Source organism: Neurospora crassa, linkage group V (assembly GCF_000182925.2).
Source record: "Neurospora crassa OR74A linkage group V, whole genome shotgun sequence".
NCBI classification, from domain to species: Eukaryota; Fungi; Ascomycota; class Sordariomycetes; order Sordariales; family Sordariaceae; genus Neurospora; species Neurospora crassa.
Window position 1 is genome coordinate 6,325,167 of NC_026505.1, and position 18,361 is coordinate 6,343,527.

Genomic DNA, 18,361 nt, shown 5'->3' on the forward strand with positions numbered 1-18,361 from the left:
TCTAAAAAACCGTATCGTATCATGCATACACTCATATGATACCAAACCATACCCCAGCCTGCTTCCTTGGCATGGGATGCCCTATGTCAGGCGTATAGGGCGCAGTAGCCAGCCTAGGGAGCATATGGAGAGGTATAGGGCAACACTTGTGTCTTCGTTGGCTTCTCCAGTACGGCCAGTCCCAGCCTCACCCTGGCACGAGCACTCAAGCTAGGGTACTTCTGGATGAAGCGAGCCATCGGAAGCCCACCTCAGTGCCATGCTGAAGGGCAAGGGGAAAAGGAAATGTAACTGTTGTTCATGTCTGCATGAATCCGGGACCCCAGCTGTGGTACAACAAAGTGCAAGTGCACAAAAATAGGGAGTGGCTAATTGGACGGTTCGCCAGCTCCTTGGGTTTGAGCAAGCAGAAGGTCGCGCATACAAGGTTAGGAAGCATCATATCGCGTGAAAGCGTATTTGTTTCGAGATTTGGCTCCGCTGTCAAAAAAGGGCGACGGCTGTTGTGGTAGTTGAGGATTTCCTTCCCGCCGTCGCTTGTGATACTTGCATCAACTCTTGGATGGAGAGATAGCCGAGAGCAGGAAGATCAAGAAAGGTCTGCAAAGTCCAGATGCCTTCAGGTCTTCTCACTGTTCGGATGCTGGCAGGTAGATCTCTCTCCTTGTGAGGGGTGGGGGTTGTGGTCTGGGGTCTGGGAGAAGGGGGCGAAGAAGTGCGCCTTGAGTATGAGAGTGAAATTTGATAGGACGATGAGAAAGAATGATGCCAAAACAGTGCGTCAACCTCGGTCTTGCCTGATGGTCGACTCTCCTCCACAATAAAAGACTTTCGAGAGAGCGTGTGTGGAAGTGGTGCTGAGAAAACGAATCTTTTTCCTGCTTGTGTCCAATAAGATTTGACTAGACAACGGTTTGGCATTATCATCCCGTTTTCGACAGCGGAATGAATAGCAAAAGAAAACATGGCATGTATCTGGATCGATGGCGTTTACACAGCATCATCGTCATTCCCTCGACCTTGATAGAGCTACATAAGGTACACCCAGTGCCCAGTGCCAGCTGCCATCCAACCCTGTCAATACAAAGCAAGGCACAGTGGAAACAACACCAAGGGAGTGCCTAATCAGGTATAGCATACGTGCGAGAGCTTCAGGTGTGTTTGCCCTTTGGCAGTAGCCCTGTTAATCGTATGCGAATGGCACAAAAGCCTTTGCAGACAGGTACCTCCAAGGCTGAAAGAAAGATGGACCGCAGGCATGGCAGAAAGGGAGCTCAAGGTAACATGTCAAAGACGAAGGAAAAGCGGAAAAAATATCCATAGCCTCGCTCAAAGAGGGAATTCCACGTCCGTGTTCATGTCCACAGGCAACCCAAGTCACCAACCTCAGATTGACATGGGTGACAGATGGACTGGATTATTGACCTTGTCGTAGCACATGTTTGCTGAACAACCAGAAAGAGAATAGCGAGCCAGGCGAACAGAGGGGCTACTAGCCTCATATCCCCAGTCCATTGACTGCCTCAGCAACCCCTGTCCCACTCGGAAACATGGACAAACGACGTGTGTGAGACATGAGGGACATGATAAAGTGGAATACATACATGAAAGCCCAGTGTTACGCGAGTACATACATGACTAGCATGTAACTGATGAGGGCTGTGACTGGAAACAACCCCCGAATAGAGGACCCCATTCATGGTTGTGAGCTGTGTAGATGTAAGCAGGCCGAGCAGTCCATCTTGGGGAAGAGGGGATCTGATGAGATAGCGAGAGTAAAGCACTTTGGCCAGATGTCAGCCAGCCCTGACTGACGGGGGTGCTGAGAGGGGAAGGAAATGGAAGGAAATACTGTGGGGAGGATGAACTGGGAGAACAACTGAACTGAACGACAGAACTACCTAGATAGAGAGAAGACTCAAGATGACGCAGACCCCCTATCCGAATGAATGATTGCAATCATGCATTACAATGATTCGCGAGTGCGAGGGAGGTGTTGGTTGTATGAGCGGTGCGTGACCTGAATATTGACCCCTCCCATTTGCAGATTTCGTGTAACACTAGTGACACAGTGAAAAAGAGAAAAGGATGTAGCTTGGGTAGGTTGTACTTTGTTAATTCCCTGCTCGTTTTGCTCCGGACTTTCGTTCGCAGAAATCCTCCCACTTTGCTCTTTTCGCTGCTTTCCGTTCGTTGCTCTTGCTGGAAATTGAAGCGTTGTCCATTGTCGATTGTCGTCTGTTGATGTTGCACCGGCCGTTCGGCATCTGGCCCCGCTCATGCAAGGCTGATGAGAGCAGACGCTTCAAACGGATATAAATGACGATTTCCGCGAGAAAGAAAAGTGATAAGTGACAGAAGTCGGTGGGCAAAAGCGCAATGCCAAACAACGGCCGGGACTCAGTTTAGGTGACAGGAGGACAGAAGATGCCCCCCAACTTGCCCAGACTGCGTGTTCGTTGTTTGGCAGGCACAAGAGGCATTCGATTACATGATGCAGTCAGAATTCAGCTGTTCCCCCTTCCTCATTGAGTAATTGAAGCCAAGGTGTTGCGACATGCCCAAGGTGGAAATACTAGTTGCTCCTGCCAAATAAGCTGAACCTGAACTTATGCCCCTCTTGTCAAAAGGAAAGAGCTTCTGTTCCTCGTTCTTCACCCCTCGCTCTCTCCTAATTCCCCCCACTGTGCTTCCAGTTGTACTGCGACTGCAGTGACTGCAGTGCCTGTTGTTTGCTTTTTCATGCTGTCTGTCGTGCGTCACTAGCGTGGTATCGCCAGGCCAGGCCGGTCTCCCTCTTGCTGACCTAATGCTAACGAGCAAAGTAGAACAACTTGAAGTGTTCAATCTTCACCGGTCCGGTCCCTCTCAAGTTCTCTGCTTGTCGTCATCTTGCGTGCTGAAAAAGAATCCAATGAATTGATACCAGGTTGAGGTAGAACTGTCAAAGGTTGAGGAAGAGGCCAGAAATTGAAGACGGACGCCATGCTATCATGTACAGGGGCAAGTAGTATCTATGGTGGTGAGTTTGCATCATGGAAGAACCAACACCCCTTGACATCATCTCCTTCCATGATGTTGACAGCAAACACAACGGCATGGCGAGATTGAACAGAACTGACGCAGCGAACGGGCGCCGCCCCAGTGCCCCCTCCCCAGCCAGCCAGCCCTTCCAAGGGTGATTCAAGCCGGCACAAACCAACAACCCAAGCCAAGGAAGGTCCCAAGGAAGGCATCCCTGATTCTATCACTTTTTACTAGGAGTGATCTGATCGCCTTGAACCTGCACCGGCACTCACCAAATGTGAGCGATCTCTTGCTGCCCACGCCATGAGGTTCAGTTGCCTTTTCCGATTTGTTGCCAACGGACGACTTCTTCCCAAGGCATGGCATGCCCACGAGTAAGTAGTAGCGCCAACGGTCAATTCGTCATGCCATCGTGTTCTGCATTTCAAACGAATAATTCCAGTACTGTCTCTACCTACTTTTGGACACAGAAAGTCCCGTCATGATAGTAGTGCTGTGTGCAGGCAGTGTAATGGTGCGATACTTACTGTAGAGGTATTGTTTTTGTTCGAAATTCTCACATTTGACACTGAAATGATCGGCCGGCCCCTGCCTTCCTTCCTTCCTGCCCACTCGGTCCGGTCCGAGAGCCTTCATGTGCACGGGCGCGGTACGAGACTGGACGTTGCCGATACATGTCCCGGTTAAGTAACGAGGTCTTTCGGAAGGAGTTACTGTCGTTAGATCAGATCGATTGGAGGAAGGAAGCCCGAAACGGAATTAGGGAGTCGTCCGTCGTTTCCTCTTGCATGTCACGCGACTGCACCTGCAACTGCAACTTGAACTCCTAATCTGCTTCAGTTGCCAGCTGTCATTGTCAAACACGAGAGTCTCCAACCCTCCAGTCCGACATCCACTGCATCCAATACATCGCCCGCCTGTCGACCGTTGATGATGAGCGATGGCTCGGCAACGCCCTACAGTCAAGTTCCGAGCATACAACACATCGTTATCAGCAGCCAAGATTACCGACGAGGGCAGTTCGTATCGACTTGACGCTGCCAGGCCTCGAAAGCCTATGACAGGCCCCAGTGTTGCGCCCTCAAGCAAGCCAGAAGCGAGCCTAGAAGCATTGAAAGCTGTATGTTTGTTCGGAAGGAGCCTCGGCCAATGATGTATAGCCCAAACCTCGAACCGCATATCGTGGCAGATCCCCTAAATCTGAAGATGGGTGCTAGTCCTCCAATCCTTCCGCCAGTCGCTGTTTCGCCTCACGTCCAAGCAGGTTTGTGTGGCATCAACGGCAAAATCGGCAGCGACTATTCGGACGGACCCTTCCATCAATCTTCGGAGACGAAACGCCAGCACGAGGTGCGGATAGATAGATGACACACATGCCAACAAGACAAGATTGGCGAATGGCTGCACTCGAATTTGACGGTGTCGTTGGGGGGATTGCCGTTGCGGAAGAATTTGGACGGCCTAGGCTCGAAGAAAGGCGTTCGGATAATTGCAGTAGCCCATGGTACAGTATCCGCCGTCCGCGCTGTCAACGAAGCTCTTGATGCCCTTGCTGTTCGGCCCCCCGACATGCACATACCCGCCCCCCTCGTTGCCCAGTGGTTGCACGCACTGCCCGCCAAAACTGCAAGACATGAGAGATGGTGTCGTAGTTGACGAATGAGCTTGAAGCTGACAGCTAGTTCCGATTTTATAGGTCCGTCAAGGAAACACTTGTGTGCCCTGTTGCTCTCACCCTCTCGACATCGTCGTCGTCCCTGTCCACGTCGCAACCGAAATCAAACCTCCTCGGAACTCGCCCAGAGCTGGGATAGAACCCTTCAACCTCGTGGCTTGCAGATATTGAAGTGGCCCTGACATGATTAGAACCCGCAACACGAGATTTTGCGCCGCACACTAGCCTCTCACGTCTCCGCAAGCCACGAGAGTATGAAACCAGCGTCATCAGAAACACATCCATCGCAACCTGATTCGAGGGGAGCCCAGGAGGAGCATGGGGTTCGGATCGGATAAAAAAGAGTCTGTGATTTTTCTGTCCGAAGTGGCTGCAGTCGAGGGTTCCGATCGACCGTCTTCGCTTGTCCAGCACATACCCTGGGGCGACACAATCTCGATGGCCCATCCAAATGGTGTCAAACCACTGTGTTATCTCCCTGAATCCAGATTGTCATATCCCATCCATGGCCACAACTGCTCCCTCGATCATTTTCTGCGCTCTCGATGGATTGATGGCGCGCTTCTACCCGTCGCCTGCAAATCACCATCACCAACGAGATTGACCCAGACCTGGCAAACCTAAAAGACAAACAAGGCCTGCAAGGATACTCCCGATGCCTTGAAGAAGCAGTGCTAGTATTGTTGGCACCCTTGTTGACACACTCTGTCGCTATCAATGATGAAAACTCCGACATCAACTGGCAACCTTGAGCTATACCTGTTCAGCAATGCTGCAAATCAACCGCTACACTCGCACCACAATGCACTGTTTCAATCCACAAGCATAGCCAAACAGCGAAACCCCAAATGGCAGACGATCTGCCGGACTCGGTCCGACGATCTAACTGATATCGGGGACACGGCGGGTATGCCTGACACAAGCGAAAAGATGAGGAAGGGGTACCTTGCAGTAAACGGCTGGATGTGGGTGGCCGCGTATTGTGTGTGTGAGTGTGTGCGCGTACGACTTCGCCTGCTGTCCGTTGGTTGTCGAAACGGACGGACCAGAGGGCGTGGCGACCGCCTGGCCGTGGGCTGGGCTTTGTTCAAGTCTTCAGGTCGCCGCGGAACGAGGAGCGAAGAAGGAGATGTAGAGGCAAGGCGATGTGCAATATCGTTTGATTCGCGGACAGCCGTTGACGTTGACGCCAACGCGTAACCATCGGCTGATGTTGTGCATCTGCTACCCTCTGAGGGAAGTTGTGAAAGTCCAGCTTCATTCAAGTGGTGCATCGCAACGACCAGACCATCGAGCCAGTGGCACCTTGTACTACCCATTACCTCGCCTCTTCGCCCATTATCCGCATTCAAATGTGACGAACTGAGCAGATACCGTTGGCGGAGTAAAGATGCCGTAGCCCCTAGTGTAGTGTAGTGTAGTGTAGTCTCGTTCATATTATCACAAGCTAGGAGGTACAAGAGCATCGATGAAGCTTCTGTGTGGCCGCAAAGCAACTAAAACCCACTCACTACGCACGAGAGAGAAGTTCAGAGCTGACGATTTGATACGCCTCCCCTCCCGGGGCTTTTTCATGCCTCCCTTGATTGGCACCTGGCGCGCCAAAGTCAAACCTAGTAGTTGACGTGGAACAGGTCGATGGAATGTAATCGTCAAACCAAGCAGGGCAAGTCCTGCCGAGCTCTCTTCAGTCTCTGTACAACGTTGGCTGACTTTGATGATGATGATGAGGCAAGGTGCGCTTTGATATGACAATTGGCCCATCCCTCAGCGGACACTTGCCATGCAAGCTCAGGAAAGCCCACGGAAGACGGCGGTTGTCGAGACTTGGTTCCCCCCTTGCTCTATAAAGTCGGGCAGTGCAACATGCCCACATTGAAGAAGACATGAAGAAACGTAGAGGCGAAATAGCTTACGTAAGGTCTCGTCTGCATGAAGAGAACTGAAAGGTCGGCTAGAGGTGTGCGCGTCTTCGTTCCGTTCGTGTCAAACCATTTAAGCTAGGTTAGGTCCGAGACAATTGGATGCTCGTAAGCGATGGAGTAAGTAGTCGTGGTGGTAGTCGCCCAACATTATTGCATACGAGTGTCAGCCCTATTCAGCCAGGCTGTAACAAGCCAAGGCAGATCTCGGTTCCGAGATGTGCATGTTTTCCGGGAGAGAGTTTGGCGGCGGGTCTGGGGCGACAAAGATAGAATATGCCCCCTAATGCAAGTTTGTTGTGCGTGCGTGCGTGCGTGCGTGCCTACCTCCTCCTATAGTCATCGCGACCTCTATTGTCTCTGTCTCTGCCTCTGCGGTGGTCCCTGTCATTGTAGTCTCGGTCGCGGTATCGGTCACGACTACGGTCGCCGCGTCTGTCTCTGCGGTCCAAGTCTCGATCATCTCGGCGGCGGTCAGCATCTCTTGGCCCGCGTCTGTTGTCACGGTCGTCCCGCCGGTCACGGTCCCTCCGAGGACTCCTACTGCGCCTAGACGTGGACCTGTCACGGCCACCACCAACATCAGGTCGAGAATCCCTAACAGGAGGCTTATCGCCATCATGCCTCCCCTTCAAGTCCTCCACTCCGTGCACCATCTGATAGCTATCGTCATTGCGCCACTCAACATCCTCATCCCTATACTTCCTCCACTTCTCCAACTCGTCAACACCACCCCATCCACCGCCTCCCCTCCTCGCCGCACTCTTTCTCTTCGAGTTGGTCTCTGACCGCCATACATCACTCAGCTTGCTAACGCTCTGACTGAAATCCACGTGGATTCTCCGGTCATCAATCAACACCGAGTCCATCTTGGAGTAAGCCTCCTCGCAGCTCTTCTTGTCTTCGAACTCGATAAACGCATACTGCAAACTGTCTCCCGTCTTTTGATCCCTGATCACTTCACAGCTCAAGATCTTGCCAAACCGGCTAAAGATCAGCTCGAGGTCTTCGTCCGTCGTCACCGGGTTCAGCTTGCAAACGAACAAGACGTTCTCGGGCGGCTTGACTTCGGCAAAGGGCAGGTCGCCCATCATTTCTAGGGTAAGAGCTTGCGCAGCCGCCTCGCGCTCCCGACGTCTTCGTTCTGCTTCGGCGGCAGCTTCTTCGCTGGCTTCGACATCTAGTAGCTCTTCGCCTTCGGTGATGCGGACCGTGGCTAGTTGGGCTTTGCTAGGCGGTGGCGAAGCGCTTGGCTCGCGCATGCCGGCCGGGTCCGGGTAGGGGTCGTCGAGAATGACGGTGTGTTTGATGCGGATGTCGACCAGGGGGTGGCCGCGCTCGTCGACGATGGCGTCGTTGATTTTCTCCAAAACATCAAAGCCTTCGACGACCTTGCCGAAGATGGCGGCTTTCCCGTCCAGGTAGTCTGTGTTGTCGCCGAGGGTGACGATGAATTGGGAGCCGGCGAGGCGGGTATCGGGGTCGGAAGGGTGGGGGACGGTGGCCATGCTGACGGTGCCACGCTCGAGATGTTTGAGTTTGGGGTGGAAGAGGGCTGGGAAAGTCTTTTCGGAGGGGTCGCCGGAGAGGAGGCCCCAGATGGACTGTCCGCCATCGGATTCGGAGGACAAGGGACCGAGGGGGTCGCCGGTCTGGAAGGAGAAGGACTTTTGGATGGAGTGGATGGGCGAGAAGTTGTAGTATTTGACCTTGCAGAGTTTGAGGAAGCTGTTGGTGATAGGGTAAGTATGTGACTTGTTAGTTGAGATAGAGTAGGGAAAACTGACTTCTCGCACATCTTGGGCGCATAATCAACCAAAAGGTCAATCACAATGTCGCCGGCGCTGGTCTCGAGGAGGACCGACATGGTGGGTAATCGTGGGTGTCGCGTCCGAGTTTAGCGTGTGCGCATGCGAGGGGATAAGTAGAGTAGACGCTTGGTTGGGCTGTGTAAGTACCTCTTAAAGTAGGCCGTCGATGGGAGATTGAAGAATGGAAGGTATTGTCGTCGTCTTCCGTCTGTTTTGTTTGCGCCCGTCAAATGTCAATGTCAATGTCAATCGCAGTGACGTTTGAAACTTTGGATGGCAATGGCAGGCAGTTCGTTGCATGCTTTGCAAAGCTGCCTGCCGCAAGACCTCAATCCACGAGACTGGCCCAAGCTCCTTCACGGCACGGAACCACGTGATCTCATTCTTCCCAAACACGTGCCAAGTTATTCAACGGCTCCGACTACTTGCATTTCCAGGTTAGGGTTCACTAAGCGAAGCATGCCATCGAGCATTCCACTTTGGCTGCACCCGTCTCCAGATTTCATTGCCGTCGTTCCGCGTTCGAAGTCCTGATCACAACACCAAGGAAGTGGTCTAGACTCGCTAGTACTCCGCAAACCCGATTACTACCACCATATCATCGGGCAGTTGGCTTGCTTTCTTTTTCTTGCTTCCCCAGATCTTGGTTGTTTGCGATCGGGAGTGCAACACTCAAACTGCGACATTGCCGATAATCTCGAATGCACGACTCGGATTGATCAAGCAACTTGAAGTCATCGTTGCATGGCCGACGATCAAAACCCCGGACTGCGCATCGACAATGCGGCAGCAGCATTTACGAAGCATCTTCACATCGAGCATTGGAATCTAGTGGGATCCGAAATAATGATTGAAACTTTTTTGTCTTCATTCTTTCCGCCCTCCCAGAAATGCCAAATCGATATCGAAAACCTGGAAGCCAAACAACACTACACTAAAAATTACAAATAAACAAATAATAAGTTTTCTGCTTCCCTATGCATAGACAGGTGATGCGACTAATCCCTGGTTCGTAATGCCGCTTTTGTCTGTCCCCTTTCTGTTCCGTTCGTCCCCCCCAATTTCCATAACATGCTTTGTTGGTTGAATGAAATCCTCCATGAACTGATGATGATGATCATGCTTCCCACTCTAGTGACACTCGATTCCTCCCCTGATCCGTGCTTCGATTCATCTGCCTGCCTGCCGCCGCCGCCGCCGCCGAATAGTCCCGAAAATAGAATGTCGTCGCGATGATTGCCAAGGGCGAAATTATCCGACCATTTGCCAAACATGGTTGTCCCATGTTTCCGCCATCTCGCAACACGGCGACACAGCCATGCTGGGAGTCCACTTCTCCCGGATTCAGATTCATGCCATGCTTCCCGAACCCTCTGCTCGAACCCGGATCCTCGGCGGCTGGGCGAAGCGAGATGCTCCAACTGGGTGTGGCTCCATAACAAGGGTCCATAGAAATTGGTAATGTCGATGTCATTGCATGACGGAGACACAATTCAAGATTGCTCCATATTACTGGCCGGTGTTTCCCGATGAGAGTTGTTGAAAATGGTTTCGAAGTTTCGATCGACAATAATCAGTCCGAAGACCAAATGTGACAGGGACAAAAAGAAAGTCCAGACAGAAAAACTCCACGCGCAACAACAATAAACAAGGAACCAAACAATCCGTAAACTCCAAGCTAAGATGCAAGCCAAGTCGTAACAAAATGTCCATGCAAGACACAAACAATGTGGTCCGCCAACCTCGGGCGATCCAACAAGAAAATCGGGAAAGGCGGATGGACGCTTCCCAAGTTGTAGACTGTCAATCCAGTAAAGACGTCGTCGTCGTGACAGACAGTTTTGCAGATGACGCCGTGCGTAAACGCAGCTTTCGTCGCTGCTGCCAACAAAAATGCAGACGACAGCCCGCAGCTGTCATCCTGTCTGTCTGTAAACTGAACTGAACCTCTTCTGCTCAATTCCCATAGTTTCCGCCTTTTACTCACCCCCACAGGCCGATCCCGCACTCCTCCTCCTCCTTCCCCTCCTCAGCTCCCTCTCCGCCTCCATCAACCGTCCCTGCACCCAGCTCCGAAACTGCCTGTTCCCTTCTCCCCTCGTCGCCTCGCAGTTCAACAGCTCCGTCAACGTGCGCTTGATGCCCTCGTTGACATCGCACAGCTTGGCCTCTTCTAGCGCCACTTCGGCTGCGTGGTGCAGCAGCGTCGTCTGGTCATCCAACGCCGACGAGCCAACGAGCGAGGAAGAACTGCCGCCAAAGGTGGATGCGGTGGCGGTGGCGGTAGCGGACATACAACCGAATCCGCTACGTTGACGCTGTCGAGGGAGCGGGGAGGAGCGGCCGCCGTCGTGCGAATGGTGGGGGCCGGAGCGCGTGGGGGAGGTGGAAGGGCTGGAAGGGCGGAGTTCGTCGAGGTGTTGGATCAGGGACTCGTGCTGGGAGTGCAGAGCGAGGTAGGTCTGGAGGGCCAGGTCGCGGTTGTTGTTCACGTGGTTGTGGTATGTGATGGAGGAGGGGGGTTCGGGCATGGAGTGGAAGGAGAGGGAAGAAGGGTGGGATAGGTAGGTGTTCATTTTGAAGGTTGTTTGGGTTGGATAGATAAAGAAAAAGGAGTTATGATTGTTGTGGTTGTGGTTGTAGGTAGAGAAGATATGCACGTTGTGCTTGTTGTGCTTGTTGCAGGTTTGATGTCTGCAGAGATACTACTGATGATGCTGCTACTGCTGCTGCTGCTGCTGCGTTGTAGTATGATGATGGTAATGGTGGTAGTACCGCAAATGGCCGGATCATCGGACGTGTGTGCTGTTTTCTTCTTGAAAGCGACCGGAGGTGAACGAGGTGCCTCGGTGGTTTTGTCCGTCCCTTTTTTTTGCTTTCCGACAGTGGTGTAGCTCTGACGTATTGGTGAGGCAAGACTCGAGGATAGCTTGGGATAGCTTGAGGATAGCTGTTTTGGTGTTGTGCCTGTTGTTGTTGTTTGTTGTCCGACGAGTCGTGCGTGCTTGGTTCGCCCGATTCCGTGCGTTCTCTTTCGCCCCAACCGTTCAAGAAAAGTTGAAGAAATAAGGGGTAGTGATGGATGATCGACAGTATATGATGCGTTACTGATCGGCGGTGGTATGCCGGTGTGGAAGGACGCGCGTGCACGAAAACCTGTGTCGAGTTTTATGTCGAGTTGGAGGGTCCAACAAAAGTTGAAGAGGCGAATGGGCCTGTTTTTATACAACTTCTTCTTCGGAAGCGACTGTCAATTTCGTCGGGCAGCGACTGAGCAACCAGATGCTGGCGACTGCTGCTTGTTGTGCTGTGCTGATGGTGTGGTCGGTGTGTGTGTGTGTGTGGTTCGCTTCGACTCGAACCTCCACTTCAATGCGCTTCGGTTCGCCTGGTTGGGTGGTACAGGAGCTTCGCGGTTTATAATGGAAATTCCGTCAAGCTGTCGCCACCCTTCTTTTTCTGGAACCCACAATCTTTTTTGGAAGGTCTGGAGGGGCTCAGAAGCAAATTGGGAGATTTCGTTCGATTCGGATGGAGAGTGGTTATGTACTGGGAATTGGATGTATGTCGGTAAAAGAGATTCCCTCGAGTGCCCTGATTAGGTCTGGATGGTGGTGGGGCCCTATGATGTTGGATGTGTGGTATTGCGACTGTGACCTCGACGGTGCCTGTTGCTTCTGTTGTTCTAGAGGTACCCAACTTGTATATGTAGAGTTATTTGCTCTCAGGTCAGTGGACGATATTACGTTGGGAGGGAGGAATGGAAGAGAGGGAAAACGATGAGGTGATGTGAATTTGGGCAGCCGTGGGGATTAATATGTACTTGTTCAAGTACCCTTCGGAACACACTCCATGCCACTTACCCTGTCTCTACTAGTCCTACGCTACTTATTTGCACGAATCACAGAGTCTCAGTTTAGTCTACGCTACAAAAAGACGGAATGCTCCAGAGGCCAGCCCCTTGACCTTGTTTTCTAGTGCAAAAAAGCTTACTTACCGGGCCGGAAGGGGAGACGGTAGGCGGCGGGAAATACAATCGTTGATGAGGAGACAGACGAAGACTTGGTTGCTTCCTTGGACCCGGGGCCTGCCATGCCCATCAATAGCGTTGGATCTTTGGCTTTTCTGGCCAATAGCCAGCCGTTTGGGATGGACATGGCCCCTGGGGCTAATGTACCTCCTCGTACCTACATTGGCCTGGTGTTGCCTGGTGGCGGGCGGACGGGGGGAAGGCATTCCCAGCTTCAAGTTTGAGCAAGATTGATGCCGTTCGAGGCGAAGACCTGTCTCGCGATTTCGGAAGCAGCCATGGAAGGAATGTATGGAAAACGAGTGATGAGCATTCGATGTGAGATCCAAAGAAGAATGTCTCGGACTCATGCCCGTTCGTCTATTCTCAAATTGCACATCACCGTCCTCGGTACGTCCCCAGAAGGAGGACTGCGAGGAGATCGCGGAGTTGTTAGGGCAAATGGCGCGAAGGAAGCTTCGCTACCCCACCTGGCAAGTCGACTCCACAGTGTCCCAAATAGCACCTGCACAAGTCTGCTTCCCACATCCACTTTCACCTCACACCGCTCACCATCCAGCGCCCAACCCCGCCATTGCGGTGTTCATTTTTTTTGCCTTCTCCTGCAAAAAAGAAGGTGAGCAGCATAAGTGCCGTTTCACATCCAATACGAGTCGGAGTTTCTATGGGGAGGGGGAGGGGGATGATAAGAAGCCGAGGTGAAGACAGAAAACGTAAAAAGTAGAGGTGAGGACGGGACGGGAAGCTTCAGCTCAACGTCCAAACAAGCTTTTGTGTCAAGCAGAAGGATGAAATGAAATCAAGAAAAAGAGTGCGGTCAATTTTCAGCGTTGACAGCAAGTGGAAGAGATGAACATGTGTGAAGGAGAAGGACCAATGCACTGGGTACTCCGGACGGGACTGGGGTCGGTGTCCAATGGACAGTGGATCCTAACAATTATTTTGGGGGCCTGGATGCCGTTGTCCGCCCTGCCGCCTTCTGAGGATGCGGCCTTGGATGGTTGACACTTTCTTGGAAGGGGGGATGGGTTCTTCCTTGTTCCTCCGTCTTCAACGCATCTTCAGCTCTTCACACAACCAGGCATCAAACTGCATCCGGTCTACGGACAGCCAAGGATTCACCACCACGTCGACGTTGTCCTCTTTGTTGCCTACGGTTTGCCGCGTACATGATGTTGATGTCGTGGTGAACAACACTCGAGACATGGAAGCCAGGGGACACCATGGTGGTAAGTCACAGTACTTGGCAGTGACCTGACAGCTCTCCAGGGGTATTCGATATCAGAGAGACGGGATATGAAAAAAAAGAAATCCTTCTTTTACGACTCATCTTCACATGGTCACAGTCAGTGATATGAGGTTGCAATTCGGGCGCTGAGATTATCACCTTTTTGGGGAGATTACAGCCGTCGGTTGGGCGAATTGGGCAGACCCAAATAGCAACGGGAATTAAAAAAGCAGGAAACAACCACGACAGCGCGACGATATCTTCAGGTTGGCGCAGTGTGGCTGTCGAATGCTACTTTGGCGGTGCCTAAAGAATTCAAGCGCCGACGTTCGTGGACTTGGAGTGGCTGGGCTGGATGAAGCCTGTCAAGCCCAATCTGATACTGCAGTGATAACGAAACTGTCGTCAGCTTCATCCAGCCTGAATGGATGGCCGATGCCATGGTTGGTTCGGATCTCTATACCAAGTTGGGACCAAAGGCGCAGACTATCGTCGGCTGGGGCCGAAGCTATTTCAATATCACCGCAGCAACCTAACTGCTATCTCGCTGCCACAAGCCATCCGCTCCGCTAGATCGAGGCTGAGGACAACTCGGGATTTCTGATGTCAGCTGTGGCAGGGCATTCGTTATCTCGCTGGCGCTGTCGCTGAGCTGGCGCTGAGAAGACGCCATCAACCGCTATGTCTGTTCAGTCAATGGCTACGATGCGAACTCGACCAAGTAAATTGTTTACGTGTACCGTGAAGGAATCCTTTGAAACTATCCGCCAACACCTGGCACCAAGAAGTAGTGATGAGGGGTAACAAAAGGTACTTCACGATACCTCTACTGCCTTCCAACGGGACGTCAACCGAAGGACAAGAGAAGAGATCCCGGCCGGCGGGGTAATTGGACGACTTTTTGTTCTCATGGTCCAATTTCCCCTCTTTCTCAATTCGATATGAAGCGGGCAGCAACGGGACAAGGAAGCAAGAACGACTGCAGTGTGCAAGTAGTGTACACCCGGGTTTGGATGACGTCGGGAAGGCGGTTGCCCGCACTCTCTTGCCGTTGAATGGTGACACTGACACTCGGTCCACACTGGTCTAGATTTTGTGATCGGCTTGTCGGTTACTGTGCACTTGCTTTTTTCTTCCCTCTTCTCCTCGCCAATCTTCTTCTTTGCAACGCTGACAAGAAAAGGTGTGCTTGCCGTCTCCCGTCGTATTGTCGACAGCGTTGCAAGATCGGCCACCATGACGATAAACGGTATCATACCGTATCCTCCCCCAGCTGAATGTTACCGCCATCTCGACATTCTGGTCAAAATGCCATTTCGTTGATTCCCTTTTCTTTGGTCCTCCAAGACAGACTGTCGGATGCCAGCATTGATGTGACCATCATCCTTTTGCCCGCGCTGGAACGATGCACCAAACACACGGGCGACAAACCGAAAGGTGTCAAGTTACCACATGCCTGACGTATACTAACAATTACTCACATAATTACTCACAGAAGCTGTTAGTACAGCATGGCATCGGCGATCGAGTTCTAGTTCTTTTGTCTGATCGACGGCTGGACACCCTCACACATCTGCCACTTACCACATAAGGCAAATACCGAGGACGATCCTATTCCCAAGAAAAAAAAAAGGATTGAGAAATTTTCGGTGTTTGTACCTGCAGAGTGCGGCGGACTGTCTCCGAGCAAAAGTCACCCTTCAAACGGCATTTTCTCTTCTGGCACTCAACGTCATCCTGCGCCCGCTTTTCCAAACCTGGACATCCTCGATGCGATCAAGTGATGCTGACCGGCCAATGACTTGTCACATCTCGTTACCTCATTCACCCACCCTGACACCGCCAGTGACGACGTCGGTCGGCATGAGGCATCAAACCCGTTGACCCTGTTACCTCACACCCACGACCCTTGGACCCCCAATACCAGTGCTCCAACCCCCATGCAGTCCCTAACCTTCTCCCAATCCCTACACGTGTGCGTCGTCCACGTGTTGCCCGCCATCAACGGTCACCTTTCATTTCATTTTCAGAACAAGGCACTAGTACCCGTTGAGCACTCCAATGGCTCTCGAAAGCCTTCGATGCAGTGTCTTGGGTGGTTTGCTTCTTCTTCTTGGGAGGTCTGGGAGTGTGAGTGTTGGAAACGGTCTTGAGCTTGGGAGTGAGCAGAATGGATGGATACGAGTTTGCGGAGCTTTCTGAGGCTGTGGAGGTTGTGCAAGACCACGAGCTGGATCACGTAGGATTGGGGGTTTCCGGAGCGGTGGCTGGTCTTGTTGAGGAGTTTGGCGGCGGAAAAAAAACGTTGCAAAGGGAGATGGACATGTCTGCGAGTGTTGATGTGTTCTGATTTTGGATACTGCATTTTGTCTCAGGGGATGGGAGTATTGTGGAAGGGGTGCGAAAGGAAAGGCCTGTCACTGCTGTACAGGGTTTCCCACTTGGCGTTGACCTCACCGAAAGGAGAAGGGCTTTGGTATTTGGTCCTGTCGAGGTGTACGTTGCCGAGGGAAACGACCGTCTCTTTGAGATTTATATCGTCGGCGGGAGCTAGTGTATCCTGCCAGTCGTTCAAGTGACGGGGTGAAGACAATGTGAAAGGGTGACAGACAGTACATCGGGTTAGGAATGCATCACCCTGAGCACCGGGTTGATCATTTTAAATCAACTGATTGCCTACAAGCTGATGAGTGTCGCGTTCAAAACTAGAGAAAGCCAAAGCCATGTTGACACATTTCCACTTCTTGGTGGCTCACTGAGCAGCGAGTTGCCGTCTTCTTCGACTTTTTGATGGAGGAGGTGCTCCTCGCCCGAGGCTCCAGTTGTGCTTTTCCCAGTCGTGATGCTTGGTCTGAGGTCGGTATAAGGGCTCTCAAGCGAGACACTCAACAGTCGAGAAGAACATTCGTTTTTGTCAAGTCGATTTCTCAGCAAGCGAGCATCCATACATGATCCCGCCAAGAGCATTCATTTATCGTCATCACCCGAGTTCTTCTGGAGTCGGACATTCATGCAGCCGCTAAGCTGTGCAGAAGGATAGTCCCACTCGAACGACTTACAGGGCATAGGTCGACCTCTGAAAATACCCATGATGTGTTTACACGGACATGATCAAATCCAATGGGTGGACATGGGAACAGATGGACTTTCTATTGACGACGATTGTCGTTTCTTATATATCTTACTCTCGCTATGTCTCACCATTCTTCTTCAACTCCATGCACTTTCGATTCTGATGCTCTCATCCACATGTTTCTTCCCATCAATTCCATCGTCCTAATGGTCAGGCGCTTCTCAAATCGGCTAATCAGTTGTGTATGAGGTATCGTGGTCAATTTTCCATTCCCGATCATACCCCCTTCTCAGATGCATAATCCCTTCGTTGATTCATCCATCTACCCTGCCATCCTCGTTCCTTCATTCCTCCATTCACCTTCTTGTCCTTGCCATTCTTCCACCCCTGATGCTCAACCCCATAGGCTCAGTGCCTCCACCGCTCCTCACTTAGTACCCTACTCATCCTCAAGATCCGTGTCCTCATCCGTAGGCTTGTTGCCAGGCTTGCTAGGAACAGGCTTGCTGGGAACCGTGGGAATAGGCTTGCTGGGGACGGTAGGGATAGGCTCGCCAAAGGTGTGGAAGGGGACGAGACCATCAAAGTCGAACTCCTCGGGCTTGTTGCCATTGCCGGGCTTGCTGGGGACGGGCTTGCTAGGAACCGTGGGGATGGGCTTGCTGGGCACGGTAGGAATGGGTTCACCAAATGTGTAAGGGGTGAAGACGTCCTCGTCCTCGGGCTCAGGCTTGTTGCTGGGCTTGGAAGGAACCGGCTTGCTGGGCACGGTAGGGATGGGCTTGCTGGGAACCGTGGGAATGGGCTCGCCGAAGGTGGTGGGGAGGGGAATGTTGAAGATCATTTTGATGGTAGAGTGTTGTGTGGTGGCTAGTCGATGTTGGTTTGGTGGGTTTGGTTGTCAATTGTGAGTTTGGTGGACTGGTAGGAAATGCAAATGGAAGTGGTTGTGATGTGTTGTGCTGGTTAGGACTTGCTCGGAAGGTGCGTATGGAGTTTGCTTATATGGCTTCACGGAGAAGGGAAAGTGCTATCAACATGGACCTCAGAGGAGGCCTTCCGTCATTAACACTGACTGAGGTTGACACTTCATGACGGTGTTGGCGTTTGATGACATTGACTTGTGTTGGTGTTTTTGATTTCAGTGTCTACCAACTGTGCCCGTATGGAATCGGAAGAACGGGGAATGGAACGAGCTATGTCCGCGACATCACGTCTCCGTTTGGACAATTTCATCAACTGAAGCAATAGGTTCTCTTTGCAATCACCGTTGACAAGTCCTCGGCAGCAATACCCATCATGAACCGAGAATAAGCCATCATGACAGCCATTTCCAACTCTACGCAGCACGTTTGTTGGCAAGGGCAATCATCCTACGTGCACCAAGAGATCGAAACACCCCCACGCCATCACAATAGACTGCCAATTACACTCCTCACCCCTTCCATCAAACGCAAATTTTTATTTCTTGTCCAACTTCGCTCTTCTCCCTTCATGGCCTTCACGGATCTCTCACTTCAGCAATTGTTATGAATGAAGTAGGGACCTTCTCGCTGGCCATGTCATTTGAAAGGCTGGAGACGTTTGCTCCCAGA

At 51.9% G+C, this 18,361-nt stretch overlaps 5 protein-coding genes across 5 annotated transcripts; 1 reads left to right on the forward strand and 4 right to left on the reverse strand.

Annotated features, from left to right (window-relative positions):
* Positions 1–4,770: 4,770 nt before the first annotated feature.
* NCU10165 (hypothetical protein) lies at positions 4,771–6,814 on the reverse strand. The gene has a single exon (XM_011396475.1). The coding sequence runs from the start codon at positions 6,166–6,168 to the stop codon at positions 5,515–5,517; it is 654 nt and encodes a 217-aa protein (XP_011394777.1). The 5' UTR covers positions 6,169–6,814; the 3' UTR covers positions 4,771–5,514.
* On the reverse strand, positions 6,507–8,705 carry NCU10166 (peptidyl-prolyl cis-trans isomerase-like 4). Its single transcript, XM_952311.3, has 2 exons — positions 8,412–8,705; positions 6,507–8,352 (listed from the first exon to the last, which is right to left on the reverse strand). The coding sequence occupies exons 1-2, from the start codon at positions 8,489–8,491 to the stop codon at positions 6,948–6,950; spliced, it is 1,485 nt and encodes a 494-aa protein (XP_957404.2). The 5' UTR covers positions 8,492–8,705; the 3' UTR covers positions 6,507–6,947.
* Positions 8,706–9,254: 549 nt separating this feature from the next.
* NCU07178 (hypothetical protein) lies at positions 9,255–12,210 on the reverse strand. Its single transcript, XM_952310.3, has one exon. It carries the CDS (start codon positions 11,009–11,011, stop codon positions 10,415–10,417), a length of 597 nt encoding a protein of 198 aa, XP_957403.1. The 5' UTR covers positions 11,012–12,210; the 3' UTR covers positions 9,255–10,414.
* On the forward strand, positions 11,310–12,201 carry NCU17049 (hypothetical protein). The gene has a single exon (XM_011396558.1). The coding sequence runs from the start codon at positions 11,558–11,560 to the stop codon at positions 12,035–12,037; it is 480 nt and encodes a 159-aa protein (XP_011394860.1). The 5' UTR covers positions 11,310–11,557; the 3' UTR covers positions 12,038–12,201.
* A 4,995-nt stretch (positions 12,211–17,205) lies between the features above and the next one.
* NCU07177 (hypothetical protein) lies at positions 17,206–17,610 on the reverse strand (the record flags this gene model as incomplete). Its single annotated transcript, XM_952309.1, has 1 exon — positions 17,206–17,610. The coding sequence occupies one exon, from the start codon at positions 17,608–17,610 to the stop codon at positions 17,206–17,208; it is 405 nt and encodes a 134-aa protein (XP_957402.1).
* Positions 17,611–18,361: the final 751 nt, after the last annotated feature.